The sequence below is a fragment of the Rana temporaria genome, chromosome 3, assembly GCF_905171775.1.
Source record: "Rana temporaria chromosome 3, aRanTem1.1, whole genome shotgun sequence".
Lineage (NCBI taxonomy): Eukaryota > Metazoa > Chordata > Amphibia > Anura > Ranidae > Rana > Rana temporaria.
Window position 1 is genome coordinate 390,285,020 of NC_053491.1, and position 15,741 is coordinate 390,300,760.

General features: G+C 43.0%; 1 protein-coding gene across 2 annotated transcripts in view; it reads right to left on the minus strand.

Moving 5' to 3' along the window:
- The window catches only part of FBLN1 (fibulin 1), a 113,534-nt gene extending 98,284 nt beyond the window's left edge, over nt 1-15,250 (minus strand). Inside the window, exon 1 of one of the 2 annotated variants that reach the window (XM_040345791.1) lies at nt 15,087-15,250. In XM_040345791.1, the coding sequence (XP_040201725.1) occupies nt 15,087-15,144 (58 nt within the window). In that variant the 5' untranslated portion in view covers nt 15,145-15,250. The remainder of the gene's footprint in view (nt 1-15,086) is intronic. The other variant, XM_040345792.1, reaches the window with a different exon arrangement.
- Between the last annotated feature and the right edge of the window lie 491 nt (nt 15,251-15,741).

The following is a 15,741-nucleotide window of genomic DNA, read 5'->3' on the forward strand; positions in this document are numbered from 1 at the left end:
ACTCAAACTAGGACTTGTCTCTATATACCCTTCCGATGTAACTTTTCCCGCTCTAAGAATGCCCCTCAAATGTACCTTTTCCCGCTCTAAGAATGCCCCTCAAATGTACCTTTTCCCGCTCTAAGAATGCCCCTCAAATGTACCTTTTCCCGCTCTAAGCTTGCCCCTCAAATTTAACTTTTCCCGCTCTAAGCTTATCAGATCCCCATCCCTTTGAGATAACCTCCCTATGTTATTATAGGTTTAAAATCGTTTTGTTAGTTGAACTCTAACAACGAGTCACTCTGTTGATTAAGAAAAACAGGACAGTTGACCAACGACATCTCAGTCTCATTAATAAGAAAAGCCTTATAAAAGAATGACATATACATCTTCATATATATGGTTTTGAAAAGTCTCTACCACAAGGTGAAAAACCTTAAGGCTTTACAACCACTTAAACTACATTAGCAACTCATGGCCTGGTTGTGCTGTCTGGCAGGGTTGTTTAGATCACAAGAGTGGCTGAACAGAAATTTATACCCACAGACATGTAAGGCCATGCACACACATACACTTTAGATGTGTACTTCGTGCTTACCCGGTGCGCTGCTTTGCATTTCCTTATTCTGAGAAGGGGAGGCATCAAAGCAAAAACTCTGCTTCATGTTTATAAATATACATTCAATTCATTATTTTCCCTTGGGCTTCAGAAGCAGTCATTGAGACCCAATACCTATACAGTATTACCATACACATGTATATTGATCCCTCTCCATTTTAATATAGCAGCATCATATTACTTACTTCTTGACAAGTTCATAGGACCACAAGCATCAGTCCCTGTCTGAAAAAGAGCTTACGAGTCTAATGTCTCCAAATCTCTTGAAAGCACATTCACAATAGTGCTAACTTATTCAGATGTCAATCAATCTACCTGTATGTTTTATTTTACAAAGGTAACATGATCACTGTGAGGCATGTCATGCAAACATGGAAAAACAACATACAAATCTCATGCAGGTAGTATCCTTGGTGAATACTGAACCCAGGATCCTATTCACAGACCATCTCAAGGTATTTTCCAACTGCCAAAAAAAATAGAAATATGTAGGCCCCCATCACAGATCTACAACTGAAAATGTCACTTGTTTTGGCTATAACACTATTTTTCAAATTTTCCCACAAGTAGCAGAAAATACAGCTTAACTCTGGGACCATTGTCATTTTCACAGCAAAAAATGCTGAAAAAAATGCATTGTTTACTGTGAAAATGACAATTGCAGTTTGGGAGTTAACCACTAGGGGGCGCTGAAGGGTTCAAGTGTGACCTCATATGTGTTTCTAACTGTAGGGGGGCGGGGCTGGACGTGTGACATCATTGATCGCCTTTCCCTATATCAGGGAACAGACGATCAATGACAGCGCCACAGTGAAGAACGGGGATGCTGTGTTTACACACAGCTCTCCCCGTTCTTCAGCTCCGGGACCGATCGCAGGACTCCGGCGGCGATCGGGTCCGCGGGTCCCGTGGCCGCGGAGCTTCGGACCGGGTCTCGGGGCGCTCGCCCGCGCTTAAAGAAGACGTACAGGTACGTGCTTGTGCCCAGCCGTGCCATTCTGCCGACGTATATGTGCAGGAGGCGGTGCTTAAGTGGTTAAGGATAGCTGATGAGCAGAAAAAGTCGGGTACATCACAAGTTAATGATCACTTATATAAAAAATGGACCTATCTGGGTAATAGAACTACATCTTATTGTCATATTTTTTATATTATTAAGGTAACAGAGGGCAACATAAAACTAGTATGATATTTGACACTGTTTTTGATAAACTAAAACGTCAATATCTGATTTGATGGATGTAGTAGCAAGTCTTAATGAATTCTCCAGGTGCTCATCAGATATTTGGACTGTAATTTTGCCCTTCGGCCCCTTTCACACAGGGCAGACTTCATCAAGAGGATCCGCCTGCTCTGCAGGGATCTGTCCGCTGATCCCCACTGGCCAGGCTGATTACAGGGGTGGTCGGATGGAAACTGACCACCTGTCCATTTCCATCTGACTGTCACCCAATTAGATCAGATCCCCATCCATCTGTTTTTGCCAAGATCTAATCGGATGCAGATGGATGTAAAACGGACACATATCTGTTTACATCTGCCTCCCTATAGAGAACAATGGGTGGTCCTAACAGGTTCTCCGGAAAAATGGCCAGGTGGACCCAATCGGTCCACTCCTGTGAAAGGGGCCTAAGTGTGCTTCATCCTTGAAAATAGTTGCTCATAAACATAGGTTTTCTTTTGGAAGATAAAACTTATAGTCCAGTAAAGAGACACTGTCAAATGTTTCTTTGGCCGGATATGTTAGCTAAGTGTAAATGCATTTTTACAAACAATTCCCCCTAAAAATTCAACATTTTTAATTAGGTTTACGATTTTGTGTTGGTCGCATTCATAGCCGTCTTGGGCTGCATGCAGCCCTTGGGTCATAGGTTGGACAACCCCTGCTGTATGATAAAAAATCTCTCCAAAGAGAGGGGAAAACCATTCACAGACAGTTGTTATCAGTACAACCTAGTGGAATATTTTCCATCCCAATGCCAATGGAGACAAGGACAAATAGAGAGGGTGACTCTCCCTAGATGGGACAAAGACAGCAAAACAAAAGACAGAGGGTCTAACTCTTCCAAATTTTATCCAAAACTAAAACTAAAACTAACTTGGGGTGTACATTGAATACACCCCATTCCGGTATTCCGGTGCTCCGTTACCGGCCACTGACATCTTTGGCTAGTCTTCTTTTGATTCCAGCAAAAGATATGCTCCCGGTGCTCAGTAAAAATAAAAACTTTAAAATAAAGAGATAGGTAGGCCGCAGTACCTCTGGCTGGAGAATGGCAAACAAAAACTATATGCAGCATGGTTCCTGGCTGGTCTTTGTACTGCTGGCACATCTCTGGGCATCAACCAAAGGGCAACCCATATGCCCTGGGTCTCCTCTCTCCAGCCTGCTTCTTTCCCGTTCTTTCTGGCTGCTCTGGATGTTCCTAGCGCTCTTGATCTCAGGCCACCTGTCTTTGACTTCTGGCAAGCTACATTCACAGTCACGTGGAAAAGACTAAAGTTTTTTGGTGGCTGCCAATCACAGCGCTTCACCCTCCTCTCTCCTAGCAAAAGTCCAGTGCCCTAGGCTGTGTGGCACCCACTGGTTCTAAGGGCTGCCAGCTAGGGCTACATCATATGTATGTGTCATGAACAACCCTGTCCACCAGATGGCAGTCGCGGCGCATCGGCGTGCACAATTGCGGTAACAGCGCATCGGTGCACACGGGAGCACGCAATCGTTGCACCTTAACGCGTGCGGGCAAGCGCAGACGCCATTCTGGCGCCAAATTTGGACATTTAAGGGATCTGACACTGGGGCCTCTTGCTGTTCAGTCTACAGCATTCCATGAGACCCACCTGTTACCCGTTAACGCTACTACTCCTGTTCCTGAGACCTGGCTTGTTCCTGATTGCTCCCGTCTTCTGCCTGCCCTGACTTCGGCCTCACCCTCTGATCTGCCTGCTGCCCGCCTGTTGCTGACCCGGCCTGAACCACGACTTTGCCTCTGCCCACCGTACCTGTACCTGATTCGCCAGCCAGTGTATGACTCGGCCTGTTGGGACTTGTTTGTGTCTGTACTACGGTACACCTTCCCTGTTGCTGCAGCTCTCTGCTTCCAGTGCCTCTGCCTCCTGTCTGCAAGCCATTCAGTTTGCACCTGCACCTCTGACGCATTCCCGGAGACCACGGAAGCCTCGCTCAGCTCCAGCACCAGCATTACATCAGGCGCTTGTGCGACTCTGTATTCCCAAACTCCCTGTCTGCTCTACCAGGGGTTCCCGGGATCTGAGGAGTAAGAGTAGCCGCTCCCTGCACATCGGGCTCAGCCACCAGGTACGTGACAGTATGGCTTTTCAAATCTATGTGATACATAAATTCTAGTGCATCCATCACATTTATTCACATGCTGTATAGTATAACCTCTTTACAATCTCATGCATTGTCTAAGTACTTTGTGATTCAAACAAACATCCTCTGATGTTAAACACCTATGTGCAGCTCCAAACGTGAGGCTACTGAATATAGGACATAGAACAAGTACTACAGAACATCCAGTCCAGGGTCTCATAGCCCATTTGCAACATTAAAATAAAAAGTATAACTAAAGGCAAAACTTTCTTCCGCTTTGGACCCCCCCCCCCATTAGGAAGAGTCACCCTCTCTATTTGTGCTGTTTACCATTAGCATTAAAGCAAAGGTAAACAAATAAATCTCAAATTTGGGGTTTCCCCAAAAGTAAAAAAAGTAATAGAGGGAAAATCTTCCAATGTGGACACTAGTTCTGGTGGCCTGGGGGTCCCCAATTGATTTCTTAATTTTCAGGGATTTACTATTATTTCCTGTGTTTTCTATGGGACAGGATGTTAGGGTAAATCTCCCCAATGCTACACAGACAGCAAAACATTAACCAACAGGGGTTATAACCCTCCCATACTCTATCCAAATGAAAAAAAAAAGTAGTTGGCAGGTCCCCAGCCAGAGTGTCAGCCATGTCCACTCTTGCTAGAATATCATCTTGGCAATTTCTTGGTTTTGTGTTTGATACACAGAGTATCTAAGCAACAAATGTTTTATGAAGATTTATTGTATTAAAAAATTACAGGGTGTACAGCATACAATCTGTTGTCATTTTGTTAATTCCGCAGGGATTACAAATAGTGTTTTTTCATATTCCAAATAAGCCTATGAGTTTACTTGCAATTCAGCAAAAATAATTTTTCTTCACTACAGCAAACTATACTGATATGTTTGGAGACTGTGAAGGGGCTCTACTATACAACATGCAAAGCAATGTGAAGGGGGGTATCACATAGACTTGAATACCCATACATATGTGTAGCGCTACCCCCGCAGGAGCCGCTGTTTGATTCAGGATCGGCTTTCTAGGTTACCTTCTTGACTTGGTCTAGGGGTGACTTCTGTGACTGTGAATAAAGAGCAAGTGTCCAGACACAAATTCAGTTTCAAAGCTTTATTCCAAGGCCCAAACTGGCCAACATCAACAGGGCACACGACAGGGAAAAGGCTGATAAGCATAGAGGAACCTTAGTATCAGGCCTTTGGATGTTAGAAGAGAGCAAGCCTGCTCTCAGCAATGATGCAGATCAATTCATCGCCACCCAATCAGGGTGGGTAAAGTGCCCCCGGACAGGCAGTTATCTCAGGCCTGGCAACCGGAGCGTCACTTGCAAAAAAATCACTGGGAGGATACAGGCCTCTGCCACAGGCCTGCCTCAGGGCCTCTGCCACAGGCTGGACAGTTTAGAATTTAGAAAAGTCAGTTTGAGTAGATCCTCCCAGTTAGTTCAATCAATGTCACCCACTGACAGCTTGAGCATACCTGTCATACGGTGCGGTGACTGGATCCCCCGGTGGTTCGTCTAGGCCTTCCGGACAACCGCTGGTTCTAGGTTCTCCCGAGCCAATTCCCACTGCACAGCTCCTAGCTTGGGATCCTTTCAGCAACGGTTTGGGACCCAGCAAGCCGCTGGGGTCCCTCTCTAATTAAGGTGCATGATGTATGACCTCGGCATGGCAGGACGCGGTGGCGGGGCCCATGGATGCGCGTACCCTGAAGGTGGGTACCGCACCTGGAACTCGGGCCCCGCAAGAACAACCCGCCAAAAGCGTCCGCCACAGATATATCCCCCTCCCAGCATGCCCAACAAGGGAAAACCCCCCCTGATTGGCTGCTGAAGGGAGGTGGATCCCCCAGAACCCCTCTAGCGCCAACTGCCGCCCAGGGGTGTCAATGCATCCCTGGCGCGCAGACTGACCTACAGGACAGATTCTGGAATTGGCAGCAGCCTAAATTTCCAGAATTCGTGAATGGGAGTGATTAAGCCTCCCATTCCCCACTAATTTTAGTGTAGCGCCCGTACTGAAAGTAGGGGGGCACTACATATGTGATTTACTCTGAAGAAAGACCCAGAAATTATTTATAGAATATTTATTATACAACTCCAATTCACAAAAGTTGGGACACTGTGTAACATCTACATATAAAATGCAATGATTTAAACCCATATTTTTTCACAATAGAAAATAGAAAACATATCAAATGTTTAAACTGAGAAAATGTACAATTTAAAATAAATAAATAAGGTAATTCTGAAATTGATGGCAGCAACAGGTCTCAAAACATTCGGAACAGGGCCATGATTACGACAGTGTATAATTCCCTCTTCTTTTAACAACACAGTAAATGTCTGGGAACTGAGAACAGTTTCTGGAGTTTTAGGAGAGGAATGTTATCCCATTCTATAGAATTCTAACTGCTGATGGTCTTCTTTGTCCTATTTTTCATTTAGATACTGTATGTGCCAAATATTTTAAATTGATGAAAGGTCTGGAGTTCAGGTAGGCCAGTTAAGCACCCAGACTCTTTTACCGTGAAGCAATGCTGTTGTCATTGATGCAGTATGTCATTTAGCATTGCCCTGCTGAAATATGCAAAGCCATCCCTGAAAAAGACGTTGTCTGAACGGGAGTATATGCTGTTCTAAAACCTTGATTGCAAGTTGCCAATTCCATACAAACGAATACACCCCCATACCATCTGAAAATGCAGGCTTTTAAACTGAGCGCTGATAACAATCTGGAAGGCCCTTCTCCTCTTTAGTCCAGAAGACGTGGTTCCCATGGTTGCCATATTTCGATTCGTCTGACCACATAACAGTTTTCCACTTTGCAACAGACCATTTTAAATGAGCTTTGACCCAGAGAAGATGGTAGTGTTTCTAGATCGTGTTCAGATACTGTATGTTCAGATATGGCTTCTTTGCATGAGCAAGAGCTTTAACCTTTTTGTATGGTATAGCAAACTCTCAAGACCTTTGGAAGTATTCCTGAGCCCACACAGTGAAGTCCATCTCAGAATTATGCCTGTTTTTAATGCAGGACTGTATGAGGGCAGAATCTGTTATGGGTATTATGTACTGTAGATGATGATATATCTGAAGTCTTTTTTGAATTTTACCCTGAGGAACATTATTCTGAAATTATCTGACAATTTTTAGATGCAACTCTTCACAAATTGGTGAACCTCTGCCCATCTTTGCTTCTAAAACACTCAGACTTTCTAAGATTATTTTTTTACAACCAGTTATGTTACTGACCTGTTGCCAATTATCCTATTTAGTTGCAAAATGTTCTTCCAGCTTTTCCTGGTTAGTACCACTTACTTTGCTAGCTTTGTGTTGCCCTGTCCCAACTTTTTATGAGACGTGTTGCTGCCATTAATTTCTTAATTACCTTATTTCTTTTCTTAAATTTGTACATATTCTAAGTTTAAACATCTGATATGTTTTTAGATTTTCTATTGTGAATAAAATATGGGTTTATGAGATTTGCAAGTCATTGCATTCTGTTTTTGTGCAGATTTTACATAACATCATACATTTTTTGGAATCGGTACTGTATTTGCATTGAGCATTGTATGTAAAGAGTAAATAATTTATATACAGTAAAACCTTGTGAGCATAATTCCTTCCGGAAACATGCTTGTAATTCAAAGCACTCGTAAATCAAAGCACATTTCTCCGTAAGAAATAATGGAAACTTAGATGATTCCTTCCACAACCTTGTATTCATAAGTCCACCAGTTTATAGTCCATTTAAAAAGATTATCGCAAAGTGATACCTTCATTGAATGAAACCATTTTGCTACACTAATAGGTGCCTTTCTTCTCTTTTATACTTTGTAGCTCCTGCTGGATTTTGCTTCTAAACCCCTTGTGGAGGCTTCCATTTGTGGATGGACATTTTATGGTTATACAACCTGGTCACATTGCTATAATCTTTATACTTGGACTATAAAATGAGTCCCACCTAATTATATGGCGTTTTCAGGATAATCGACCCCCACGCCTGGGTTTGCTGCGCGCGTCCCACGGCCGATCCACATTTGGATGCAGTACTCTTTCTTTCATCTCACCTTTCACCATACTCTCTCTCTAAGTTTCCAATCTTTCTCTCATCCCGTTTCCTTTTATCTCCCTTGATATACATTGCTCTAGTAGCAAACATAACAGGACATCATTTAAACGAAAATATACAAAACGATGGTCCTGTCCAGACAAGGTTATGTGTATATTTAGACTACAGTGACTATGTTGAAAGAACTTTTCTTTTATTATCATTTTTTTGTGTGTTCTGATGACCTATACCAAGTGTATCGCTGATATGACACATGATTGTACGTTATGTAGATTTGAGACTGACTTTTTCTGCAGGATAGTCATGCTCTGTACTGTTATGTCTTGTACCTTTTTTTTTTCTTAATAAACCTCTAATGTTAAAAAAATAAAAATAAATAAACTGAAGGACAGAAGGAGAGATAAATGGTTGTGGAACGAATAGTTTGAATTTCCAATATTTCTTATGGGGAAATTTGCTTTGACATACGAGTACTTTGGATTACAAGCATGTTTCTGGAACTAATTATTCTCACAATCCAAGGTTTACTGTATGAAACAGAAACAAGGGACCAGGGGTTTGTTTTCAGTGACAACAAACCCCTGTTCAGTGACAACGACAGCAACGCTGTTGAAAGCAAACCATGTTTAGGGCAAATGCCAGGATGGCTATTGCAGACAAATCACTCTTATTTACCCTGGGGTTCAGTTATATTCGAATGCTTAAGCTAAATCTAACCTTCGGTCTCATCCTTAAGGCCACTTTAAAACATAGAGAGGTCTACTCCAATCAGCAGGGGATCTGTGAGCTGATCCCCTGCAGATCGGATCAGGGTGGGACGGATTTTTATATCTGTGCCTGATTAGTGTCTGCAGAGCAAACATGGGCATACCCCACGAAGCCCTATGTGCAGCCAGATGCTTACGTACTTTTCCATTTTTTTCTGATGGAATCCAGAGGTAGTCGGGTGTAAAACGGACACAAGTTAATTTACACCCAGTTGTCCATAAGGCTGCATGGACCTTCCAATCAGGTCTGAATGGAACAGCTGACAGGCAGACCTGATCAGAATGGCCATGTGAAAGGGGCCTAAGACTGGCCATAGATTTCTGATCAGCCAAACAAATGTATTCCCCAATCCACACAAGCGAGGTGGGTGAAGAAATCCTTCAAACCGTGCTTTTGTTTTCTGACAGCAGGGACCCCTCCTCTGTCAGAATACACTGATCAGTGGCTGCAGACCACTGGCTGCGGCCGCTGATCGATAATCTTTTTCCAAAAGCCTGTTCAACAGAACACGATCATTAGATTTAATTCTGTTGAGCAGGAACAGCCACAAATGAATCAGAATTTGGACAGTCCCTGCTAACCCCTCTGAATTTTGATCCATCTATGGCCAGCTTAACCTTTAAACCCCAATTTTAGGCAAACCATTTTATTTTATTTTGGCTAGAGTGAGGAAGGGTGACAGCTTCAGGTGCTTCATTGGTGCCTTCAATAGGAAAATTTCCTTTCACTTCTAATAAGGGCTGGAATAGACAATCTCTCCATTAGGACACAAGAGAAAATATGTATTTATTAGAGTGGGTATAGCTAGAACTAATGACAATATTTTTAATGCTGGCTGTGCCTTCATATTCCCTATTTCTTGTTCTGTTGTCACAGAGGACAGGAATTGGGGGGAAATCCCCCACCAGAGTCACAAACAGAATCGAACATAGATCTGAAATGTTAATTCTTGCATGCTTCATCCTAAAGCTGGGCATACATCATTTCTCTGGATAATTCAACATCCTCTCATGGATAAACAACATGACACTGTTCTCCAACTGACCCACATCTTATCCATTTCATCTAGGACTGCAGAAATAAACTAGGAAATACTAACAAGATAGCACCACACCCCCACTAAACGTCACCATATTTTCCCGGACACCACTGCATGTTGGACGGACTGTGGCGAACTTGTCACCCATGCCCATATTTGGTGGCAATGCCCTCTAATACAAACCCTCTGGTCATCAATCTTACACTGTATTAAAATAATTCAAGGTTTCCCCATACCCAATGATCCATGGGTAGTCCTCTTCCACTGTACAGTTTAACCAGTAGGCCGATATAGGCTCTCCATTACTCCACACCTCCTAAATGCTGCAAAATCACTTATCCCCCACCACAGGAAAGAACCTACCGTCCCCACTATCCAAAAACGGTTCCAAGAGGTTAACCAAAGTTACCATATGGAAGACCTTACGCTTGAACATAGGGATTTAGCACCCATTGCGTATAAAATATGGGCCTGCTTGTCAGCCTTCACTTTCGCTCCGGGCTTTTCTGAGATTATGTCTTCAAATACCTGATCGATCCCTTTTATATTTCAGGTCTAATATCTCATATGTCGAAAGTAAGAGCACCTCAATCCCAAACACCCCCCCCCCCCCCTTATTTATTTTTTCAATGTCCTTTCTTCCATTCACCCGTTTTCTACTCTCTTCTTTTCAATACTCCAATCCTCTCTTGGAGATTTGTTATTATTTAGTTCATTCTTTACCATAGTGACAATAAAAACAATTTACAGGAACAGGATAGAACATTCTTCTTGAACTAACGAATATCTAACAGTGACTGAGGCTTTCATTTGGGAAAAATCATACATATTGTAATGGAACCTGTTTAATGTGTCTGGGATTCAATTCAAATAGCAGTTCTGGATGACATTTTAAGGGTTTTCAAATAAAATCAGCTGACTTAATGATGGCATGAAGAATGTTTTCATGAGCAATTTTTTTTTTCAATTGAAAATCTTATCTTATATTACCAGCTTAACCCCAATAACATAAAACTCTCCACCCCACCCTGCTTCACACTACAAGGGTTTAAGACTTACTTACTATATCAACCCTCACTCTGGCAGGTTCTCTCCATCTGCATAACTGGTCCCCATCTGTAGGTGCTAAGAGCCATGGTTTCACAATGATGTCATCAAGTACATTGAAGGGTCAATAGTCCTAAATAAGGATGAGCTCCAATGTGTTCACAAAGCCCACGTTCAGAGCCTGCCAGGAAGTCAGCACTGCGCTAATCACAGGCAGTGAGACATTGTCCCGATGCACGGCTGCAGAGATCGGGGAAATGCTTCACTGCCTGTGATTAGCGCAGCGCAGGGCCAACTTCCTGGCAGGCTCTGCACGTGGGCTTTGCGAACATGCCGGAGCTCATCCTTAGTCCTGAATTGTGTGTAAGGAAGACGATGAACCGCATAGTGAGGTAAAGGTTAGGTATTACCCCTTATTCCTCATCCTCTAGCATTAACAAGAATATAGCTCTTGTAATGTAAGGTAGGAGGGGCGTCTCATTGAAAGGGTGACAAACAACAAAATACAAAGCCATTCACAACTCTGCCCCGAGCTACATCACCAATACTGTCTCCAAATATCACCCAAGACCTCCTGCTTTCTAGCTCCCTTGACTCCTCCTCCCATTCTTGTCTCCAGGACTTCTCCAGAGCCTCTCCCATTCTCTGAAACTCTTTACCTAAATCTGTCTGGATATCTACTACTCTGTTCACCTTTAGCCCATCCCTGAAAATTCATCTCTTCAGGGAAACCTATCCTGCCTCCAACTAACTACTGAACGTTTAACTCTTTCATCAGCTTATCTCCCACAGTTATTACCTTTTGTACCACTTGCCCCACCCTATTAAATTGTAATCTCTTATGAGCAGAGCCCTCTTAACTGTCTGTATTTTATTGGATTGTAACTCTACTGCCTCCCTTTATATTGTAAAGCGATGTGCAAACTGTTGGCGCTATATAAATTCTGTATAATAATAATTAAAAAAGGGGATTTTAAGGAAACTATAATATCAATAAATGTATTTTTAACTAGATTATGCATCTACTCTATTCTCTCCAACTGGAAGAGGGAGGGCAGCACTAATAGCCATTCAAGCTTTTTTGCATGCATACATGTTGACTTAGGAATATGTTGAGCAGAGAAGTTACCACATTAGTCTTGTTGCTTCTTGACCAAGGTGTATTGATGCTTTACAGTAAAGTTTAAGGACCTGACCGTAATATATGGCACGGTTAGCTGTATCACAAGACCGGGACATGATTACAAGTTCTGATATACCCATTTTGGGTTGAAACAGGCAGTGTCTATGGGTTGCAGCAGATAAGATACCCTCAGTCAATCATTCTCAGGACATCAGCCATGAGGGATTTGATTTTTAAGGCCTCTCAATATTTCTTCCAGATAAATTCTACGCTGGGGTGTCCAGACAGTAACATGCATGCTTGGGTAATAACAATGTGCAGGTTAGTGTAACAAATATCTAAAAAATTGTCGTTTATCGGTTACACTGCACCTGCACATCAGATCACTATCCAATTATTAATACATTTTGGTGAATCATACATAGGTAGCAGTCTCTCTGAGGCAAGACTTCACTCATCATCTGTTGCTGTGTACCCAGTTTGCCTTGTGGCACATCTTCCGAGGAGATTGTTCCCCTTTCTCCTTAAAAAAAGCAACTGCATATACATTGCAGCATTTCTGAGGATGCACGTGTGTGTGATCAGGAGCAGTGCTGACACTTTAAATAGTTTATTAACACTGCCTAGTTAACCTGTATGTTCAGCCAAGTCCATTTAGTTTTGGATAGTGTTTAAGGATCAGAATTCCTGTTGGGTTTATAATGCTATCTAATGCTTCATCAGAAATCCAAATTAAACAGTGTCGCTCTAAGCTGAGCCTGAGACAGATATCTGCCCGTTGGTTGCAGTGAAAGGAGCTGGCGTCAGTGCACCATTCAGAGGGGTAAGAGTATTATTAAAGAGAAGAAAAGGCACCATTTACCAGCCCAGTGCATTAGTATGGCGAAGAATGTGGCCTCGGTCAGTGCCGATCCAGCCAGCCCCCCGACATATTTCCCCCCGCTCACCAGGGCTTGGTCACAGTGACCAAGCCCCGGTGAGTGGGGTGAAACATGTCAGGGGGGCGTGGTTGAGGCGATGCAGGCTGAGGCCACATTTATCAACACACTAATACACAGGGTTGGTGAGCAGCGCCTTTTCTTCTCTTTGATAATGCTCCGTCAGAGAGCCAAATGAAACTTGCAGTGTCACTCAAAGCTGAGAGAAAAGTTCTCCCCCCGATTGCAGCGAAGGGAGATGGCATCAGTGCACCATTCAGAGGTGCAAGAGCAATATGAAATAGAAAAAATAAAAGAATCCACTCACAAACCCAGTTCATTAGTAGATGAATGTGGCCTCAGCCAGTGCCACTCCAGCCACGCCCCCCGACATGTTTGCCCTGCTCGCCAGGACTTGGCCACAGTAACCAAGCCCTGGTGGGGGGGGGGGCATGGCTGGAGCAGCGCTGGGTGAAGCCACATTCATCAACATACTAATGCACAGGGTTGGTGAGCGCCTTTTCTACTCTTGAAAAATGCTCCGTCAGAGAAATTTCAATTTACCAACGATGACAATAGTTTCCTCAGAGAAGAAATGAGCAAAAATCTTCAACAGGAACACCAACAGCAATAAAAAAAGCTAACAGGAGTTCTAGTCTTAAGCCAGCAGGGACTGGCCGAGATTTGAACCATCAATGGGCAGGCATGCTCACACTCCCCACCGGGAGAACACAATAGCTTGTTGATGGGGGAAGCAAGTGACTTTCATTTCGATTCTTTTACAAGTTGAATGAAAGAAAATTGCATAATCTTTGGCCTGCCTTACCCTTTCCAACTGATATAGTATTTTTAATTTTGTTATAGTGATTTTCCCTAATTTCCTGTCTGGTGAAACCATCGTCACTGGAACATTAAATAAGGTGATTTTTTTTTAATGTAGGAGTAGGCGATCTTGGAACTCAAGCTGTGGTGAAACTACAAGTCCCAAAATACATTGCAAGCCTCTTGCAACCACAGGCATGACTCCCACAGGCAGTGGCCTGGTGGGATTTGAAGTTTCCCCACAGCCGGAGTACCAAGGTTGCCTATCCCTGTTATGGTGGAACCCTGGATAGCAGTAAAAACCTGGTTTGGAATCCTTTGCTTCCCTATCCCAAACAAAAAAGTTTGGGCTAAACATACACTGGACATACAGAAAAAAACATGATTAGTCATTTGGCAAAATACCTTCTACAGCAAGGTACACACTTCTAACGTTTTATCTGCATTTTAGTAATTCATTCCTAAAATTACAATCAAAATTTTTTAAGCAAATACAGTAATGCAAATGTGCTAACCCACAAGCTCACTACATTTACCCACACTATAAGTCACAGCATTCTCCACCAGAAACTTCACAAAGTGTCCCTAGCCTCAAGGACATTTCCAAGTTTTTAGCCCCCAATGGATTATTTTTTTCTGAAAATGTCCCTGTTTTAAAAAACTGATCATATCAAAATAACTCCTGTTTCTGAACATTTAAATTTGTACTATAATACTTTAGCAATTTCATTTGAACTTTAAAAGTTGGATATTTATATTTCATTGGAAATCTTTGAAAAAACCCAATGTAGTCAATGTGCCTACATTGGATTATGGCACTTTGGGGCGCTTTGGGGTGAGTAACTTGTATCCCTAGAATTGTATACATTTTGGTAACCATTATTAAAGCTTAGGATTCCCTATGTAGCGATATTCTTTAAACTGTAAGCTCACGTGGACAGTCTTTTGGTTGAAGTACCTTTAAATGATCTTTGTTCACTATCAACTTGTAAGTTCAGCTTTCTCTCTTGACACTTTTTTCCAACCCTTTGAAGCAATTTCGGAACTCTGGAATTGATTTAGAAGTCATTACAAAACCTCAAGCTGTGTGAGTAGGTTGTGTTTCCGTCTAATACTTTTGCAATCGCTTTGGTGATTGATTCACAGAATGAATGTAATCACAGCAGCAAAAAGTTGAAAGAAAAGTTTCACAACTTTTCCAAGAGTACAGACAGCAGCTTTGCATCCTGTGCCCACACAAAAGAGTCCACGGCTAGGTGCCGTTACGCTTTTGCATCTCTGCGTCCCCCAGAAATGAGGGCCCCTCGTGCAGCTGCCCAGCTCCTGTGGCCCCCCCAAGCACTCACCTCTGTGTAGAAGAAGGGGTAGCAGACTCAGCAGCAGCATCTTTGGTGGAAGATTCATTGTGAAACACAGAGCAGAGGACCTGGAGAGTGCTGAGTCTGAAGTGAAATTTGGCTGTGTAGGAGGAGCAGCAGGGATGCCTTGGAGAGGAGGCAGGGAAATCCAAAGAACAGCAGAAGAGGGGACTGCCCTTCTCCAAATGTCTCTGAAAGCAGTCAGGAGGGGGTCTGGGCAAGGAGGAACAGTCTGGGTTATACCTCTCTACAGTTCAGTTGTCAGATCTTCTGATTTGAGTCTATGGCAAATATAAACTGATGAAATATAAAACAAAATGGGCATGATATATGGAAGATTAAAGTGAATCTGTGCTTTGACCAGACGGGGCAGCCCACCCAGCTGCATATGCTCACCTTCCCTCTATTCCTCCGCTGCTCCTTTTAGCTAAAGTTGGCTATTGTCCTTATACAAATTTCTCTATGTGGTTGGCTCTGTCACCACCCTCCCACCCCACATCTTTTGAAAAATTGAAGGGGCCAAATAAAAAAACTGTTGGGTAAATGGAGACGGCACCGTTGCCAGCTGTCAGAATACAGTGGCCGCAGTGGGAGATTTGTCCATTTGCACTGAATAGCAAGGATGGGGGAATCTGTTTGTTTT